This window comes from Vipera berus, assembly GCF_964194415.1.
Source record: "Vipera berus genome assembly, chromosome: 6".
Lineage (NCBI taxonomy): Eukaryota > Metazoa > Chordata > Lepidosauria > Squamata > Viperidae > Vipera > Vipera berus.
Genome location: NC_138208.1, coordinates 57,334,670 through 57,355,145, shown reverse-complemented (window position 1 = coordinate 57,355,145; position 20,476 = coordinate 57,334,670). Strand labels below are relative to the sequence as shown.

The following is a 20,476-nucleotide window of genomic DNA, read 5'->3' as shown; positions in this document are numbered from 1 at the left end:
AACAAAGTCATTACCAAAAGCCAACATGGGTTTGTCAAAAACAGATCATGCCAGACGTCTTATTGCATTCTTTGACCAACTGACAAAATTGTGGACCAGAGGAATGCTGTGGATATAATTTACTTGGACTTCAGTAAAGCATTTAATAAAGTAGATCACAACCTACTACTTGATAAGAGAGAAAAATGTGGGTTAGACAGTATCACCACCAGTTGGATTTGTAGCTGGCTGACCGGCTGTACTCAGCGTGTGGTCCTCAATGGAACTGCATCTACATGGAGGGAAATATGTAGTGGGGTGCCCCAGGGCTCTGTTCTGGGCCCAGTGCTCTTCAACATCTTCATCAATGATTTGGATGGCAGGATAGATGGGGCCACAATTGAACCCAAAATTTCTGTTGCTAAGCCAGGCAGTTGTTAAGCCCCATTTTCTGACTTTTCTTGCCACAGTTGTTAAGTGAATGACTGCAGTTATTAAGTTAGTATTACAGTTGTAAAATGAATCTGGCTTCCCCATCGACTTTGGTTGTCAGAAGATTGCAAAAGATGATCACATGACCCCAGGACAGTGCAACTGTCATAAATATGAGCCAGTTACCAGGTTGTGAATTTGATTATATGGCCATAGGGATGCTGCAATGGTCGTAAGTGTCAAAAATGGCCGTAAGTCACTTTTTTAAACTTTGGATGGTAACGGAATGAAAGGTTGTAAGTCAATGACTACCTATACTAAATGGTTGCTTAGCCTAACCTCTCTCTATAAGCCTTTTTTTATGTGTCTGAAAACTTTTCCAGCTGCATTGATTCTGTTTCAGGTACTATATTGCCTGTAACAAAGGTTTTTACAGGAGATCATAAATGTATTACAAATCTACACATAGATATATATTTGTAATTTAATGAATATATAATTAACATATTCGATTTAGCAAAGCATCTTCTTAGTATCTTGGAAGTAAAAATATTAAAAATCCAAGCAAATGTGAAAAACAGACTATAGTAGTTACTATTAGCATCTATAATAATAAGTCTAACTTAGATCAGATATAAACAACTTTATTTAGCAGTATATGGAACATTTTGAGATCAAACAATTTTGCCTAAAATCCCAAGAATTGTCTCAAGCTATTTCACCTATCCTGTAAAGTGTTTTGTTTCAAACTTGAAACATTTATGGAATGATGGGAACAGCCCATGTTAAACTTGAAACAATTATTTTTAACCCAAAATGAAGTAGTTCAAGTTAGAAACATTTTGAATGTGAAACGTTTTGTACATCCCTGATTCACAGAGTGAGCAACAAAACTTCTTAAAAGCTACTACATTATCCAAATGAAGTATTTGAAAAAGAAAAAAAAACTGTCTCTTAACGGATTATTTGCATTTTTTATTTTATTGACAGATGTCAGTGGTAGTTTTTAAAATATTTGGTATTAATGGTGAAATTGACATCAGAGGTGAAGACACAGAAGTATGCCTCCAGATAAATCATGTTTTACCAAATCAGCTGGGCAATATCAGTGTTCGACATTATCTTTGCAACCGAACAGCAGGTAAGAAATAACACAAAAAGGCACTAACAGTATTTTCGCTTTAGTAATAGTACCATGAACGGCTCTTTTTGTTAATGAATTATAAAAAATATGTTATTGTGTCAGACATACATTGTTTATAAAAAAAATTGGAAACTGACAGAAATGCTTTTTTTAAAACTTCAGAAATTGAAACAACCATTAACCTGCAATTAGTGCAGGTTCGAGTCCCACCAGGCTCAAGGTTGACTCAGCCTTCCATCCTTCCGAGGTAGGTAAAATGAGGACCCAGATTGTTGGGGGCAATTAAGCTGACTTTGTAATAATGCCACTTGGGCTGTGTGTGAAAGCCCTAATAAGCAGGCATAGACATAGAATGAAGGCTACTGCTAAGCTTGTAAGCCGCCCTGAGTCTTCGGAGAAGGGCGGGATATAAATGGGATTAAAATAAAAAAATAAAAAAATCTTGTTCAGCACTTGCATCAGATATATATATATATATATATATATATATATATATATATATATATATATATATATATATATATATATATATATATATATATATATATATATGTCTCATATGTTGACTCTTAGATTACCTTGCTAGGCCCCAAACATGGGGCAAATCTTTATTTCCTGTTTTCAGCCTTATCTCAAAGGCCATCGAACAGGCTGTAGTCACACCGGACAGTGTTAGTAATTTACACACACACACACACACACACACACACACACACACACACACATATATATATATATATATATATATATATATATATATATATATATATATATATATATATATATATATATATATATATTTGATATTGTAAAATGCAAGTTATTTCTCACCATAGAAAAAGGAAGAGCAGATTCCAAAACAGTAACAAATACAGAGTGCCCTGCCTTCCTAAAAAGGGCAATTCCCCTTATGCTGAAAAAATGAGAGGAAATTGATAGTTTTGCTGTCATTGATTACCCCACCTCTCCCTCCCTCTTTCTCTATGCACACACATACATACACAGACCTCACATGAAAGTACAGGATTTGCTGAAATTCTTGTATTATAATCTTAAACTTCTTATTCCTTGGATTAACTGCTTTAATCTAAACTGGAAAGAGGGAAGCTTGACAGTACTATTGTCAATACTTTCTCAATACATCTTAACATGAAGCATTGGGAGAAATGACTTTAGGCAAATAAGAATGCATGAAAATGTGAGAGGAAGAACATGCCATACTTTAGTAATTTTTTAAATTTCTATGGGGTTAACTATTTCTATTTATAATGTAAAATTATGGGGGCAATTACTTATCAAAAGATAGATCCCTTTATCTGGACTGCTTTTATATCATATCAAAAATAGGCTCTATAGAGATGCATTTAACAACCTATAACTTAATTCCATATTTAATTTTATAACAGGTTCGGATCCTAAATGTGCAGCTGGGCCAATTAAACCAGCTCCTGAAGTAAGACTGAGATGGGAAAGTGGACCAAGTGCTATAATACATTCATTGAAATCTGAAAAAACTGGGTTTCTACAATGTCATGTAGAAGATTTTACTGCTGATTTCCTAACTTCTTCACTAATGAACATTCAGCGTTTCTTGGAAGATGAAATGCTTGCAGAAGTGATGCCTATGAATGTAAAAATTTCTAATACAAAAATCAACATAAAGGTATGTCATTTTTAGTGAGCTTAATACTGTATTTGTTCGGAGTTTGTATTCATTATATGAATAGGCCAACTTTTATAGAAACTTTCTTTAAAAAAATACTTAATTCCTATGACTGAAGCAAGGTTGACTCAGCCTTCCATCCTTCCGAGGTAGGTAAAATGAGGACCCAGATTGTTGGGGGCAATAAGCTGACTTTGTAATAATGCCGCTTGGGGAGGTGGGGTGAAAGCCCTAATAAGCAGGCATATACATAGAATGAAGGCTATTGCCAAGCACATTTGATTTGTGCTTAGATTGTAAGCCGCCCTGAGTCTTCGGAGAAGGGCGGGATATAAATGGGATTAAAAAAAAAATCTGTATATTTTTAAAAAGTGTTATTGGATTTAACCCACCTTTTATATAGGGCTTTCTGAAATTTGTATTGTAAATAATAATAAGAATAAAGTTGGAAGGGACCTTGGAGGTCATCTAGTCCAACCCTCTGCTCAGGCAGGAAACCCTATACCATTTCAGACAAGTGGCTGTCCAATCTCTTCTTAAAAACTTCCACTGTTGGAGCATTCACCATTTCTGGAGGCAGGTTGTTCCACTTTGGTCAGTTTTTTTCCCTGCCACCAACAGCTGACTTTTCTGCCAAAGCCGGCTGGTGGCAAACTTCTCTTGTAGTCAGACTGTTTATGGAACTTTTATTTCTTTTGTCCTTGAGAGGAATTGCCTGTGTTTTTGTTGTGAACAATATGTCTACAATGAAGTTTGAAATATATTGAAAATGAAAGCAACAAGAAATTAAGGATTTTGAACATTATGCATCATACACGTTCTACAATGTCTATAAAAAGAGATGCAAAACAAAGACGTGTGCCAAATCAATGTTAAGGCTTTTATGGAAGCCTTTGAAAAAATGATGCTTTTTAATTTACAAGCACTCTGAAAATTTAGATTAAAAATCCAATGAAGTAATAACATTCATAAGCAGGATACCCAGGTACAGATAACAATCAATATCAGTATTCAACTAGGGGGGACAATATATGTGTATGGTTTTTCTTTCTTTAATGCACATTTCTTTTGTTTGTCCTGTTCAATTTTGTTTTTGTTTTTGAGTTTGTATTTTAACTTCTGAATAAAATAAAATTTGATGAAAAAAAGATCTCTGAAGGAAGTTCCAATTTTGAATTATTATGCTAAAGGACATCATTAGGCAGAAAGTAACCAATTCAAAGGAGATCAAATGAAGATGAAAGGAGTGTACTAAAATATTTTACAATAGAGATGTAAACATCCAAGATAATTTACAAGGTATTTTTTAGTTAAAGAACCTCTAGTTATAGAAGAAGTTAGATCAGCATTCTGGTCATTACCAAGTTGGAAGGATACAAGAACTGATGGAATATCCACAAAAATATGGCAAGTAGCAGAAGAAGAATCAGAAAAGATTCATCCCAAGTTATGTTAACAAATCTGGAGAATGGCACAGTGGCCAACAGATTGGAAGAGATCAATCTTTATTCCAATACCCAAAAGGTGACTTAATAGAGAGTGTGAACTATCATACAATGTCCTTAATTTGTCCTGTTATGCTGTAATCTGATTATTTTGTTAATAATCCTCAAAATACTAGCAAAATAATGCATAAAATCATCCAACACAGATTATAATAAGAGATGTCAGATGCTCAAGATTGCTTTAGTAAAGGCTGAGGAACACAACAACCTGCACTATGCCGATGAAACTACTGTAATAGTAGAAATACAAAGAATCTGCAGGGTTTACTAGTAATTCAAGGACCATAGTGAAAAAGTGGGACTAAAATATTAAGAGGGCCATACTAATGACAGAAGGTACAACAATCAGCATTAGAAATGACAGTGAAGATTTTAAAGTGGTAAACAACTTCTCCCTTTACGGATCAACCATTACCAGTAAAGCAGACATGTCAAACTCGCGATGTCACATGATGTCATGTGACATCATGTGACTTTTTCCCCATTGCCGGCAATGGGGTGGGCACGGTTTCAGTATGATGCATCCGGCCCGTGGGCCGGCAGTTTGACATGCCTGCAGTAAAGGAACAAGAAGCCAAGAAATGTGTGATAGAATTCTGTAACACTTGAGCAGAACAGCCAAGAAAGCCTTGAAAAAGATATTCAGATGACCTACTATTACTATAAAGATCAGAATAGTGCAAGCAATTGTATTCCCTGTGGTAGTCTATAGATGTGAATGGACAACGAAGAAAACAAATTGATAGATTATCAAACAAATCAAAATTGGATCACACTGAAATATTTATCCCTATTGTTATGGCAACTGTGAAAATATTAAACAGCAGTGGTTTAATTGTGATCCATATCACTAAAGTATTTAATTTAAACTGGTTTATCACTCTTTTCAGATGTAGCCATTTTTTTATATAAGATTTTTATTGATTTTTTCATACATTTAATATTACTTGTTCGACAAACGTGATATCTGAGTTTACATTCACTAATACAAATTTAATTCCTAATCCTTTATTCTTTCCTCTAGCCATTGATAAAATAAGTCCCAAGTTTGATAATATTCCTTTCTTCTTTTTCTTTCAACCTCAAAGTCAGTCTATCTATCTTCGCACATTCTAGTATTTTTAATTATTTCTTCATCTGATGGTATTTCTTCATTTTTCCAATATTGCACAAATATAATTCTTGCCGCTGGTGGCAAGTGCCATCGATAAAACATTTTATATAAGTTTTCTTTATAAGAAGTTGACATTGTCAATTTATAGTTTCTTTCCCACAAGTTTTGCCATTTTTCTAATTCTATATTATATCCAAAAAATTTTTGCCCATCTTATCATAGTTTCTTTAACTTGTTCACTTTCCATTTTCAAATTTAATAGAAAATTGTAAATTTTCTTAATTAGTTTCTCATCAGAGGTTAATAATATCTTATCAAACAAGATTTGCTCCTTATAAAATCCATACAGTTTAACATCTTTGTCATATCTAACTTGCATTTGTAAGTATGCCACCATGATAGATTGATACCCTGGTTTTCCATTTCTTGTTTAGATTTTAAGTTCCCTTCAGAATTTAGAATATGTTTATATGTCCAGATTTTTTTCAAAATTAACTAAATTTGGATGTACAAATGCTTCCATTGTTGAAAGCCAAACTGGAATTTCCAGATATATTTTACATTTTATTTTTCCCCATGTTGATAATAATGCATTTCTTATATAGTGGTTTTGAAAGTATTTATGGATTTTATTTTTCCCATACTATAAAAAAGTGTGCCACCTCAGTTGTAAATCATATCCCTCCAAATATAACAACCTTTAGTTATTACTTTAGTTTTTTCTCTGTTTATTTTCAGTCCTGCTATTTCTCCATACTGTTCTATCTTTTCCAGTAGTTTAGGAATTGTCTCCAAATGTTCTTCTAGGATAAATACCAAACCATCTGCAAATGCTTGCAATTTGTATGTTTCACCTTTTATTTCTAGTCCTTTAATTTCTGTATCTTGTCTAATATTTCTATTTAGAACTTCCAAATTTAAAATAAATAACAATGGAGATAGTGTACATTCTTGCCTTGTATCTTTTCTTATCTCAAAGTTCTCTGTATAGTCTCCATTTACAATCACTTTTGCTGTTTGTTTATTATATATTGTTTTAATCATGTTTATAAAGTTTTGTCCAAAGTCCATTATTTTTAATTGCTGAATCATAAATTGCCAGGAAACATTATCAAACGCCTTTTGAGTATCTAAAAATATTGGTGCCAATTGTTTCCCTTGTTGCAGTTCATAATATTCCAATATATCCATTATCACTCTTAGATTATTTTTAATTTGTCTCTTTGGTAAAAATCCATTTTGGTTTGAATATATAAATTCAGTTAAAAATCTTTTCAGTCTCTCTGCTATAATTGAAGTAAAATTTTATAATCCACATTTAATAACAATATTGGTCTGTAATTTTTTGTCTGTGTCAATTCTGAATCTTCTTTTGGTATTAGTGTAATATTTGCTTCTGTCCATGTATTTGGGAGTTTAACAAAAGTTCATTACAGATATCCTTCAATGGTACACTTAATGTATCTTGTACAGATTTATACAGCTCCACCGGTAATCCATCTGGTCCCAGCGTTTTCTCATTTTTTTGTCTTCTTATAGCCTCTGTTATTTCCATCATTGTTATTTTTTCCTCTAACATCATTTTAAAGTTTTCTGAAATTTTTGGTAAATTATTTTCTTCCAGATATTGAATCATTTTCTCCCGTGGAATTTCTTCTATATCATACAGTTTCTTATAGTATTTTTTAATTATCTTTTTTATTTCTTCATTTTTAAATTGTAAGCAACCTTTTTCATCTACTAAGTTATTTATCAATTTCTTCTTCTGTTTTTTGAGTTTAAACCATCTTCCTGGTTTGTTTGCATTTTGAAAAACGTTTTGTTATGCTCTTTTAATTTGCTGTGCCAATTTTTCTGATTCCAACAGATTTAATTTATGTTTATTGTTTCCATTTTTTTCAATGTTTTCTTTTGAGGATTCATTTGCAGTACTAATTCTAATTTTTCAAATTCTTCCCTTAAAATATATATATTGTTGTCTTTTTTCTTTATTTTTTTCACCATATATATTATAGCTGTACCTCTAAAATATGTTTTGGCTGTATCCCATACGTTTTGTAGTGTTGTATCTTCTTTTTTGTTTTCTTTAAAGAAAAACTCCATTGTTTTTGTTGCTAGTTCTATAAATTCTTTTACTTTTAATATAGATTGATTCAAAGTCCATCTTAGGTTTTTTTGGTATTCCTTTCCATGTCATTTTTAAGGGGTTGTGGTCTGCCCATGTACCTAGTTCTATCTCCTACATACTTGTCCTTAATTCAGATTTCATCCAAATCATGTCATTTCTGGACCAGGATTTATGACTATTTGAATAAAATGTATATTGCAATTTTCCTGGATTAGTTTCCTTCCAGACATCTTGTACCCCAATTTCCTCTATCATATTAAAAAAAGGTCTTAGGTAATCTTTTTCTTGCACTTTTTCCTGTTTTGCTACTTTTATAATCTAATGTCCCATCCACTATTGCATTGAAATCTCGTACTAAGCAAATATTTGATAGTCCATTTCTATTATTTTTCTATGGAGATTTTGATAGAATTCTTCCTGTTTATTATTTGGTGCATATATTACTACCAACAATGTTTGTTTTGATGTAGAAGTATTTCTACCATCACAATTCCTCTTTTTTCATCTGAATAAATCATTTTAGAGTCTGTTGCCTCTTTGATATATTCAACTACACCTCTTTTTTTCTGTTGCACTGATGCATGGTAAAGTTTCCCAATTTTTGGGTATTCCAACAGTTTGCAGTGTTGTCTTTTTATATGTGTCTCTTGCAAACATATCTATATTTAGTTTCCATAGATTTCTGAAAATTTTATTTCTTTTTGAAGGGGAATTCAGTCAATTTATGTTCACTGAAAAAAATTCCATTTTCTTTCTCCATTTTAATTACTTATATTTAGATCTTGTCGATCTTGTAGTCCTCTGTTCTCTTGCTATTCCCTCTCTCTTGATCAAGCTTTTCTTTCTGTTCTTCTGTTTGTATAGTTGCTTCCTCAGTTTTTTCTTCTGTTTGCTTCTGATCTTTTCTCTCCTGTTGTTGACGTTGTAGTCTTTCATTTAGAAATGCTTGATTTCTTTCATCAAAATCTTGTGCCTTCCAAACTGAGGCCAGTCGATATCTTGTATTATTCCAGTTGATTAAGATCCCTTCTGGCATCAGCCATTTGAAGTTTACACCTTTTGCAATTAGCTTTGTAGTTAAGAAGTGATATTGTCTTCGGGTGTCTCTTATTCTCTTAGGGATCTGCTTTATCACCACAATTTCTTTATTCTTATATTGTAATGGCTCATCTCTGACTCTTCTTAGTATCTCATCTCTTGTTTCCTTTATAAATCTTACATGGACTTCTCTGGGTAGTTTATATTTCCTTGCATAGCTTGAATTCATTCAAAATATTTCATGTATCTCCATTTGTATCTCTGCTCGGTCTGCTTTTAAAGCCTCTGCCAGTAAATTAATAATCACTACTGCTATATCTTCTTCTTTGTCTTCAGGAATATTTTGAAATCTTAAATAGTGTGCAGCTTTCTCCATTTCTAAAACTGCCACTGCTCCTTCTAAGCTTTGTTTGTCTTGTTCTAATTTTTTATTTTCTTTTTTTTAAATCCCATTTATATTCCACCCTTCTCCGAAGACTCAGGGCGGCTTACAATCTAAAGCACAAATGAATGTGCTTAGCATTAGTGTTTCCATATTTTTGTCTATGTCATCTGATTTATTTTCCATTCTCTGAATTCTTTGTTCTTTTTTAACAATCATTTGCTGATGAGCTTCAAATTGTATCTTTATATCCACCATTTGTTTAATTTATCAAAATTACTTTTTGTCTCTTCATGATTTCTCTGTATTGATTCTTGAATTAATTTTAATGTGGTTTGCATCTCAGTTTGAGCAGTGTTTATTTTTTCTCACTGGAACATTGTTTCAATAGATCCCTGGCTTCTTGGGCTAGATGTTCCAACAGAAAGTGCAGAGGAAGTTTTTTTCATAAGTTTGGTGAGATTTGGTGCACTCATTTTTCAATTAAGAAAATTTATAGATCCACAGAGAGAAAAAAAAATAAAAAGGAGGAAAAGAAAAAAAGCCAAATATCTTAGGCTAAAATCCAAACCATAAAACGAGACAACTACTTCAGGTTAGATCCAAATCCACAAGGAGGAAAAACAAAATAAAAGAGAAAAAGGAAAAAAGTCAACTATCTTAGGCTAAAATCTAACCATAAAAAATGAGCCAACTAATTTAGGCTAAATCCAAATGCTCCAGTCAGATCAAAAATGTAAAAAGCCCGCTGTCTCCAAGTAATTTATATATATTTATATTTATTAAACTTATATACTGCCCTTCTCCCGTAGGACCCAGGGCGGTTCACAAGGCAATTAAAACAACATTACAATACAAAAATTAATAGCAATTAAAATAGATTAAATTTTCCTTAATTAAAATCTAAAACCCCTATAACTCTGATTAAAAACCCAATTACAATAAGTTAAAAAAATCCTCAGTCCTGGCCGGAAAGCTCAAAGAGCCAGGTCTTCAGGTCCCGGCGGAACGAACGAAAATCAGGGGCGGTTGCAGTGACGGTTGCAGTGTCCCCGGGGTCATGTGATCACCTTTTGCCACCTTCTGTTTTGATTATATCCAGGGTCAAAAGATATAATTATAGAGAGTCTTTTCTCATGTAAAGTCATGTAAAGGCACTTTGTTTACCCCAGGTGTTGCTTCAAGGTCAAAAACTTTTCAAGTTCTTTTATTATTTGGTATTGCTGTAGTATGTCCTTTCACCACTAGATGTCCTTATTCACTATATTGTCTATATCTGGGTTTAAAAAGTTTTTATAAAGTTTTCTTTTAAAGTTCTCTTTAAATTATTTCCCCTGAAAATTGAATCTAAAGATTTTCCACATCCTGTGGGTTAAACAGTTTTTCTTTAAGTCAGTCCGTCTCCATTTTTAGTATTCTTTTATATTCCTTAAATTCCTTCCCCCTCTTGCAGTTTCTTGTCGCTTTTAACTCCGTTCTCACCTAGCTTTCTGGGGTCTTTACTTTGGAAGTTTTTTCCAGTCAGGGGATCACTCTTTCCAAGTCCATAAGGAAGAGGAATAAAAACAGTCTCACCCAGTTTCAGCACGTTGTTGACAATCAGCTCTTCTGTGGCACACGGCAGCTCCTTGCTTTTTTTTTCCAGCTGATGATGACTTGGACTGCCTCTGCTTACAAGGCGCCTTTCTTCCATCCTTTTGAAGAGGTTTTTCGGTTTGTTTGGACCGACCGCAATCTGGTCCAAACTCCCAAAGCTTCCCTTCTTCTTCGTTGCCCCTTCAGGGCAACTTTCCAACCCCTTGGGGTCGCTGGACCGAACAAAATCGGGCTAAGAAGGGGGAGCCCTGGTTTCTTCCACCCATCTTGTCATAGCATCAGACCGGAAGGCTTCATGATGTAGCCATTTAACCTAGTCCAGAACTCACTCTCAATAGATAGATAATAGCTAGCTAGACAGATAGATAGATACAGCTATATCTATAGTAGATACTGTATATCTGCTATATAGTAAAGGTAAAGGTTCCTCCGCACATGTGTGCTAGTCGTTTCCAACTCTAGGGGCTGGTGCTCATCTCCGTTTCAAAGCCGAAGAGCCAGCGCTTGTCTGAGGACGTCTCCGTGGTCATGTGGCCGGCATGACTAGACGCCAGAGGCGCACGGAACGCTGTTACCTTCCCACCGTAGTGGTTCCTATTTTTCTACTTGCATTTTTACGTGCTTTTGAACTGCTAGGTTGGCAGAAGCTGGGACGAGTAACAGGCGCTCACTCTGTTACGCGGCACTCGGGATATCTACTATATAGGCTGTACTATTATTATTTATCCTTCTTATTATCTTCTTTACTCTCCTTTTATTGGTGTAATTATTATTCTGCTGCTTTGCATGTACACTGAGTGCTTCTGTAAATTCCTTGTGCATCTAATCACACTTGGCCAAATAAAGTATTCAATTCAATTCAGTACAGATACAGATACAGTTCCTACATGATTACAAGTTCTTACTTACCTTGTTACCTGAAATTTACTTTATTGCCAGAAAATACGTCTGCATGCAGAATTTAGCCTTAGCACAAGTTAATGGTTTTTATATCTTTTGTATTCTAGGATGATAGTCCTCGTGATAGTTTGTCTGCTCCTGAATCAGTTCCAGTAACTGTGCATATTGATCTGCTTATGATAGAGAGGAAAGATGATGGCTCATTTTACATTACAGGTAGATCTTTTCTTCCCTTCCCCAGATAAAATACTGGCAACATTCAAAGTAAATGTTCTGAAAAATTGATTAAAATCTGCAAGATGTTATTAAATCTTAACATTTTCATAGTAGTAATAAGCAAGGGGAAAAAGCAAACAGAGCTATTTTTTATATTTCAAACTAAATTCTATAAGTTCTGTCCATGGTTCATTTTACATTTTTGGCTATTTTTTTAAAAAGATGTACAACGAGAGTCAATCATTAAGTGTTTTAAAATATTAAAATATACAGATAGTCCTCAAACCTATGACCACAATTGAGCTTGACATTTCTGTTGCTAAATGAGACAGTTGTTAAATGGGTTTTGCCCCACTTTACGATCTTTTATGCCACAATTGTTAAGTGAATCTCTGCAGTTGTTAACATGGTTGTTAAGTAAAACTGACTTCCTCACTGACTTTAATCGATCAATCAGAATAGAGCTGAAAGGGACCTAAAAGGTCTTCTAGTCCAACCCCCTGCTCAACTTTGGTTGTCATAAGATCAAAAAAGGTGATCACATGACCCTAGGTCAGTGCAGCTGTCATAAATATGAACCAGTTGCCAAGCATCTGAATTTTGATCACGTGACCATGGGGATGGCTGCAGCAGTTGTAAATGTAAAAAACGGTTATAGGTCACTTTTTTCAGTGCTGTTGTAACTTCAAATTTATTTATTTATTTATTTATTTGATTTGTATACCGCCCTTCTCCCCAAGGACTCAGGGCGGTGAATGGTCATTAAATGAATGGTTGTAAGTTGAGGACTACCTGTAGAGATAATCCTCACTTAAATTTAATTGGAAGCAAAATTTCCATTGCTAAGTGAAGCAGTTATTAGGCAAATTATCAGGTGATAATGCTGCTTAGCAACAGCAATTCCAGTAGTTTAGTTGCTGTCATTAAGCGAGGACTTGACATTTCTCCAGTCCTCTGTGAACTGCCAGCTCTGTTCCACTACCTCTTTCTAGCCAGACCTGGCAAGCTCCCTTTGGCAAACAAGGCTCCATTGTCCTCCTTCACTTGGTGAGCATGTCCTGGGGCTGCGGCCTCATCCAGTGCCTGGATGATGGCCAGAGTGGGAGGAAGAAGATGGCAGAGGTCAGCTGGGGATGAGGGGCAGTACAAGTAGCTAGTGGCAGAGTGTATGGCAGCCCAGAGGGCAGAGTGGGGAAGAAGTATATGCTGCAGTCTTAAATGTGGGCCGGTTGCCAAACACCCAAATTTTGATCACCTACCACGACTGTAACTTTGAGAACTGTTGGTAACTACCATTCATTCAGTTTGAAGGGTCACTAAACAAGTAATTGTTAAGCAAGGTTTACCTGTAAATGTCAAGAAAAAATTACTGATAAATCTTAGCTTTCATTAATCCATACATTAATCATTTACTATTTGTTAATTTTAATCCCAAACTGGTTAGAAATAAGGCAAATCACATTACTGAAGTGAAGCATTGTTATTGTACTTTCTCCTAACAACACATTTTAATAAGTGGAACAAAATCTCATTACTAAATACTTCATGATTCTTCTGAACTTCATAAGTTATCTCTATTTATTCAATAAATGTGTTAACAATAATATTTAATGAATAACTGCCAGTTGAACAAATAAGTGTAGTTCTCTACTGATTATTTGTCCAAATATTTTCAACCTATGTTAAAGTTTTCTTAATATAATTCCCATTGAACACAGCTGAATTTACTTTAAGAAATCAAATTAAATTGCATTACAATAACTAGTAACTTTAGAAGAATGCAGTTCCAGTTCCCATGTTTCTGTCAACATCATCTGGCAAAGACAGCATTACTGAATTGTTTATTATATTACTGTAAATCTTAGTACATTATATTGTTTGTATAATACTTGTATAGTATTAATTAAAACTGACATTCTATCATTTAGATAACTTAGAATATTTTTTATCTTTACTTTCTAATACTTTATCAGTGTTAATTACAATTTAGAATATTGGTATTGCAAGCATAAAATTACTTGACTTTTTCATACAAATTTGAATATATGAGGAAAAAACCTGTTACGGATTACATCAAAGTATTTGTTATGTAATAAAGGATTTTGATCTTGAGCTAGTTAGTATGGAAATCTCCAGTGTATAATTGCTTTATTCAAATATGTGCGTGCACATACACACAACCACATAGTATGTTAATAAAAAAAAGTACAAGCAAAAATCAATTTAACAAGAAAAATGCAAAGAAGTAATTTAAAATAAGGAAAAAGAACTATTGGGTTCCTAACTTCCCCTATTTTGTATATCTGCTAATTTAACAAATTTATCATTTTAAGCCACCTTAGAAGCCAGACTAAAATCAATGATATTTTATGTGCTATGTGATACATTGTATCTATTGGAACCATTCTTGCTTAAATTTGGTTAAACTTCTATTAATGTACATATACTGAATCTGTGGAAGTTTTACATGTACATAAGATCAGATTCAGAGCCTGATTCAAGAGTTTAAAAAATGATTGCTTTAAATCAATTGAAAAAGCATATAATATAGTCCAATTTGGCACTAAATATGAAGCAATATTTGGCTTTTGATTTCCAATGACTGTAAAGTGATAATTTAAAATTTTTGCAGGGATAAAAACCATCAAGTGGAGTGAAGCTTGGCAGCTTTAAACCAATTACTGAAGGGGAGCCATTGGCTTTTGATTTTTTTTTTATTTTAGTGCTAGATTTAATAAAAAGCATAAAATAGAATAAGCAAAACATTACTGTATACAAAACTGAGTATCTCTTATCCAAAACAATGCAATGAAAATGTATGGTGACATTTTTTCTTATAAGTAGAAGTTAAATTTCTCATTTGCATTCTTGCCCTCTTATTTCCATATTTTTAAAAAAATGGAAGCAACTTTTATTTTTTCCCAATTACACAGTCGGGGGGGTTGTTTTTTGCAGAGCACTGAATACCCATAAACTGTTATTCAGAATACCCATAAACTGTTATTAGATAGCTTACAAATTATTATAAATACCTAATTGGAGAATTTAAATTTGGTTCTGTTAATTTCAGACCTAATTATCCTGAAAACCTAATACATCTAGGTGAAACAGACAAATGTATGACTTTGTCAAATTAATGTACGTCATTAATATATTTGGGTTTTTTGAGAATATATTCAAATAAAATGCACTTTGAATAATGTTCAGAAGTTTAAAATCATTTCAATGTAAAAATATCTACATAATTCATCCGTTTAAATCTATGAGAAGTAACAGTCCATTTAGACTACCTATATTAAGAAAAGGGTCCAGGATTAGAATACAGTTTTAAAAGGTAGATTTGGGGGGAATATTTCTTTCCTTTTAAAATACTTTTAATAATATTGTATGTTTTGAAAAATAAGTTTGATCCCAGCTCTTACTACTTTATTTGATATTTTTTTTCATGTTATATGCGTTTAACAGCAATATTGGTAAGACAGCATTGAAAATATTTTGTGTCATATATTTATCAATTTCTGCTTGATATAGTTCATATTGATGTGATGCATTTTACTGAGTTATTGATATCAGTATCTTTGTATAATCCTCTTAATTCTCTGATTTGTCTTAACAGACCACCAAACAGTTAGTAGCGATGCACCAAAGACACAAAGCAGAATAGGCAATCAGGTTGATGAAGCTGATACACACAAGAAAAAAAATTTCCGCTCCCAGTGTACACAAACATCTCCAGAAATTAACACTTCCCAAGAATTTATGACTTTACCTATAGTAATCAAAGAACAGGTAATGAAAAATCTACTATATATTTTTGTTTTCTTTCTTTCTTTTTGTAAAATTGGTTTTATAATGGCAGTTAAAGATTTTATATTGTAAAAATATAAATACTCTTTGAAGGAAACTGGAAGCCAAATCTGGTTTTCCTCAAGTATTTTAAGAGTGCAGAATACATTGTTTAGAGCCCAAGATTATAAATACTCTACTCAATAAACAAAAAGCTTTTTTGTTACATAAGAGGATGACCTCCTATTTATGGGGGGAAATTGAAACACCTTAATGGAAATAATCAGATAACAAGTATACTTTAATTATATGCATAACTGTAAATTATGTACACTTTAAGGAAATTAAATAATGAATGTAAGTTAAAAATTAGTGGATAGAAATTTATAATTAGAAATTGACAAATGTAGCCCATTCATAATTAATGGATAAGAAAATTACTAATATATAATTTAAATAGCTGAGAAAGTACTGTATATACATGTATGAAAAAGATAGATATAATTTTAATATGTCACATAAAATAAATTGCTTTTTAAAATGCATTCACAGAAATTTTAAAAAATTAAGTTAATATGTAACAATAAATAACGAACCATGGCTCAAAGCAAAACAGTAGATTTATAACATGTAAACTCAGCCATGGTATTTTTAAAGCCTTGCAGTAGAATACTTTTTTTCTCAATACTAAGTTTAATTCAATATGTTTTTCTGTTAACGGAAGTCATAACGTAAACAGTGGTCAGCTGATGGTTCCTGCTTAACATGTTTATACATATGCAGTATACTTATCCTGCAAAAAGGAATGTTGAGTTGAAGCTTAATCATAACAGGCAGCAGTGCCTTAAATGGTTTCTGGCAGATCTATTCTATCCTTCACAAACATGCTGACATGACTTTTTTACATGTCTTACAAGTGGTTTTTATGTTTTTTTATGTTAATTTGCAGCACTATCAGCGTCTTCTGTTGTTAAATTAATGAAGATAGATGAGTAATTTACATCCAGTTATAAGTAATGATAAAGATCAGAATTGTATTGGAGACTAGTAGTCTGAACTGAAAATGTCATACAAAACTACATTTTATCAGTCTAGAAAATAAGGAGGTTTTTTTTTAAAAAAATTGATATTAGAAAGTGCTCAAAGTGTATTGTAAAGCACTGAAAAAGACAACCAAAAAAGAAAGAAACAAAAAACAAATGGGAAGCACAGAATTATTTCATATAATGCAGGGGTGTCAAACTGCCAGCCCGCAGGCCAGATGCATCATGGCAAAACCCCACCCACCCCATTGCTGTCAATGGAAAAAAACTCGATACATCGTGACACATCATGTGATGTTGTGAGTTTGACACCCATGCTATAATGTATACTTTGTTTATAAGGCTATGACCTTATCAAACTTAATTTGGCATCTCAATGTTAAAATGATTTATTGATTGATATGATTTTTTTATTTATTTATTTATTTATTTATTTATTTATTTATTTATTTATTTATTTATTTATTTATTACAGCTTATTGAAGAAAATGAATGTTTAAAACAGGAATTAGCCAAAGCCAAGATGGCCCTTGCTGAAGCTCATTTGGAAAAAGATACCTTGCTTCACCATATTAAAAAAATGAATAATGAAAAATGTTAGCAGATCGTATATATTAGTTTGAAACAAGAAAGGACACATTTTATATTAGTTTTTGTTTATAGACCTGAACTCAGAGCAACATTTCTGCAGAAAATTCACTTGTAAAAAGGGATAAGAAAAATTAGATTTTTTTTCTTTTTAAACTCTAAGTTGCAGTGATGTGAGGAAGAACAATTGCTATTATACATCATTAACTTGTGAAATAACTGGTACATGAATAAAATATTCCTTTGTCACTGATAGGATAACTTCATCTTCATTTGTGAAGATAAAAAATCTTTATTACAACAAAAGGATTGTTCAAGGGACATTAAATTTGCACTACACATAAAATGGTCCATTATGAAAATGTGTAATAGTCATGCAGAAATAGTTCAAACACCAACAGGATGTGCTTAAAGATTACCACCTTCAACTCTCAAAATTCATAACTTCAGCATCGGAAAGGATAATATGGTAATATATGTTGGGGAAAATTGGAAATTGCACAATCAGTTGGACAATGATTTCTTATTAGCTCACAGAACAATAGGTTGTTAGATCTGAGCTCTTTTTGAGGATCATTAGTCATTTTTTTGCTTTGACAAGCTCAGCCATTCTTAGAAACTTTTAAATTTTTAACAGTTGAATGTTCTTTTGTAAATTAACATCGCTGCTTGAAAGCAGTTATATAATTATTCAAACTTGTAACAATTTAACAAAATGTAAAGTTGCATTTTATATCACAATTATGTGTAAAAATTAAACTTTAAATTTTCAGTTTACAAATTGCTGTAAATAAGTAAAGTATACAAACCTGTGCAAAAGATTCTTAAATTTTTAAAAGAACAACTAAATCTCTGATAGAACACTTATCAGGATAGTAATGGTATGTAGGCTATTCGATGATCTTTCTTGATCTTGAAAACATTTTGAAAGGTATGTATTTGCTATACTTGAACTGTAAAATAATTCAGGAAATGATTAGTTTCTTTTTTAAAGTAAAAATAAGAGACCAAACAATTAAAATCTGGTGATTAAGTTACTGAATTGGAAATAAAAAAAATAATTTGAATTGAAATTATTTTAATCAAAGCTTACCTGATGTAATTCATATTTATTAGATGAAAATAATTGAAAATTCTGCAAAAAGATGACAAATCAAGATGTCCGAATTATGTGAAACAATTATGTATGCTTTTATTTTAAAACATAATAGTCTTAATTTTATGGAGATCAGTGTATTTCCCATCTCCTATTCCTTTCAATTGAAATCATCAGTTCATTTATCTATTTCTTCTAAATAGTATCTCACCATTGCTCAATGCTTTTTTCCTGTCAGCTTAATTAGTTTATCAGAAACAAAAGTTATATAACTAAGTTGAATCTGCAAAATACTTGACTAAATACATGGTTGTTAAATCCAATTGATTAAAATAGTAAGTTATTTTCCAAATTATTTTTGTGCAGGTTGTTTATGTACAGTCCATTTTAAAAGACTACACTAACCATTTAATTTGGTATAAAGATTCATTAAGCTTCCTGCAGTTTTATTTCTGAGTAGGCATATATAGAATTATATTACAAAATAAATATATACAGGTAGTCCTTGGTTAATGATAACAATTGGGACTAGAATTTCTAAGGCTAAATAATGCAGTTATAAAGTGTGTTGTGACTGTACCACTTGGAGATGGCAGTTCGGGAACTTCCAGTTGCCAAGGTTAAGCAAATTCCACAATGTCACATGGTTGTTATTTGTGACTTGGCGGCTTTCCCGTTCACTTTGCTTGTAAAAAGCCAGCAAAGAAGCTGAGCAACCAGATCAAATGACACGACTGTGGGAACACTGCAGAGGCTGGAACTTTGAGGACTGGTTCTAAGTACCACTTGTTCAGCACCACTGTAAGATGTATAAGCACTGTAAGATGAAAATTGCTTGAAACTCATACTGTTGTCCTCTTATTTCATGCTTGTCATACTATGATATCATAGCAATGGCTTTGTCAAAAGATAATAGAATGTGGCTTTGTGTTTGTTTGAATTAACTGAACAAATCCAGTGCTGTCAGCCTTACCAGGTGGACCAGACAGGAAACACAACCGGATCAACTAATTAGACTTTACTGTAAAGCTACATGAACAGAAACTTGTAAAAAAGTGAAAGTACAATTCTCCCATTGTCACTTTTATAGCCCAAGGGGATTCCCTTCTGAGCTTCTTGCTCCACCCACTTTACAGTAGGGGCTATACTCTTTCTTATCTAATTGTTCTCTAGGCAGCAGCTCTTCACCCAGTCACCCAAGGTCTTTTCCACCTAACATTAGAAGTGCTACTCTTTTATACACTTTGCTCTTCTTTATAAGAAAAAGATTTTTGAGGTAATAAATTTTAAAGCAAAGAATTGTCATGTTAAATTATAGTTTCATTTTCTGTTTCGGTTTTTTAAAAAACAGTTATTGGTGCTGTGGAAAATAATCCTTCAAATTCTAACATTAAAAATTGTATTAGCAGATTCCTATGAGTGAATTAAGGCCTCTTACTTCATGCTTCCCAACTGGTATAGAAGACGTGGACTGGACTTTGCATGATCATATCATCTTTTTGTTATTTATTGCAACATGCATTTTTTCAGGTTTTATTACATGCCTGAAAAAGAAATGCTGCTGAAATGAATCATATAATTAAAGCAATATGTATTTAATGAGATCCTTAATGTGGCTGCATCTTTTTTCAGCTTGTGTGAAAACCTAAAAAAGAGAAAGGTATGTTTTAATAAATTGCATAGTGGTCTGAAGCACATTCCACATATTATTTTGAATTGTACATATTCTTATTTCTAGTGTTGAGACAACTTTTAAATTTTTCAAGTTACTTTTCATGTACTATACAACCATAAACTTGGACCTCCCTGTTCTCTGCTACAGTTTATGTATTTAATTTCCAAAATCAATTGAATAGAATTCCATTG

General features: G+C 32.6%; 1 protein-coding gene across 3 annotated transcripts in view; it reads left to right on the top strand.

The window, feature by feature from the left end:
• The window catches only part of BLTP3B (bridge-like lipid transfer protein family member 3B), a 66,865-nt gene extending 46,651 nt beyond the window's left edge, over positions 1 to 20,214 (top strand). For 2 of the 3 annotated variants that reach the window (XM_081331045.1, XM_081331046.1), the window contains 5 exons: positions 1,402 to 1,552; positions 2,962 to 3,218; positions 11,989 to 12,097; positions 15,714 to 15,886; positions 17,402 to 20,214. In XM_081331045.1, coding sequence (XP_081187171.1) covers positions 1,402 to 1,552; positions 2,962 to 3,218; positions 11,989 to 12,097; positions 15,714 to 15,886; positions 17,402 to 17,527 — 816 coding nt within the window. In that variant the 3' untranslated portion in view covers positions 17,528 to 20,214. The remainder of the gene's footprint in view (positions 1 to 1,401; positions 1,553 to 2,961; positions 3,219 to 11,988; positions 12,098 to 15,713; positions 15,887 to 17,401) is intronic. The other variant, XR_014026892.1, reaches the window with a different exon arrangement.
• Positions 20,215 to 20,476: the final 262 nt, after the last annotated feature.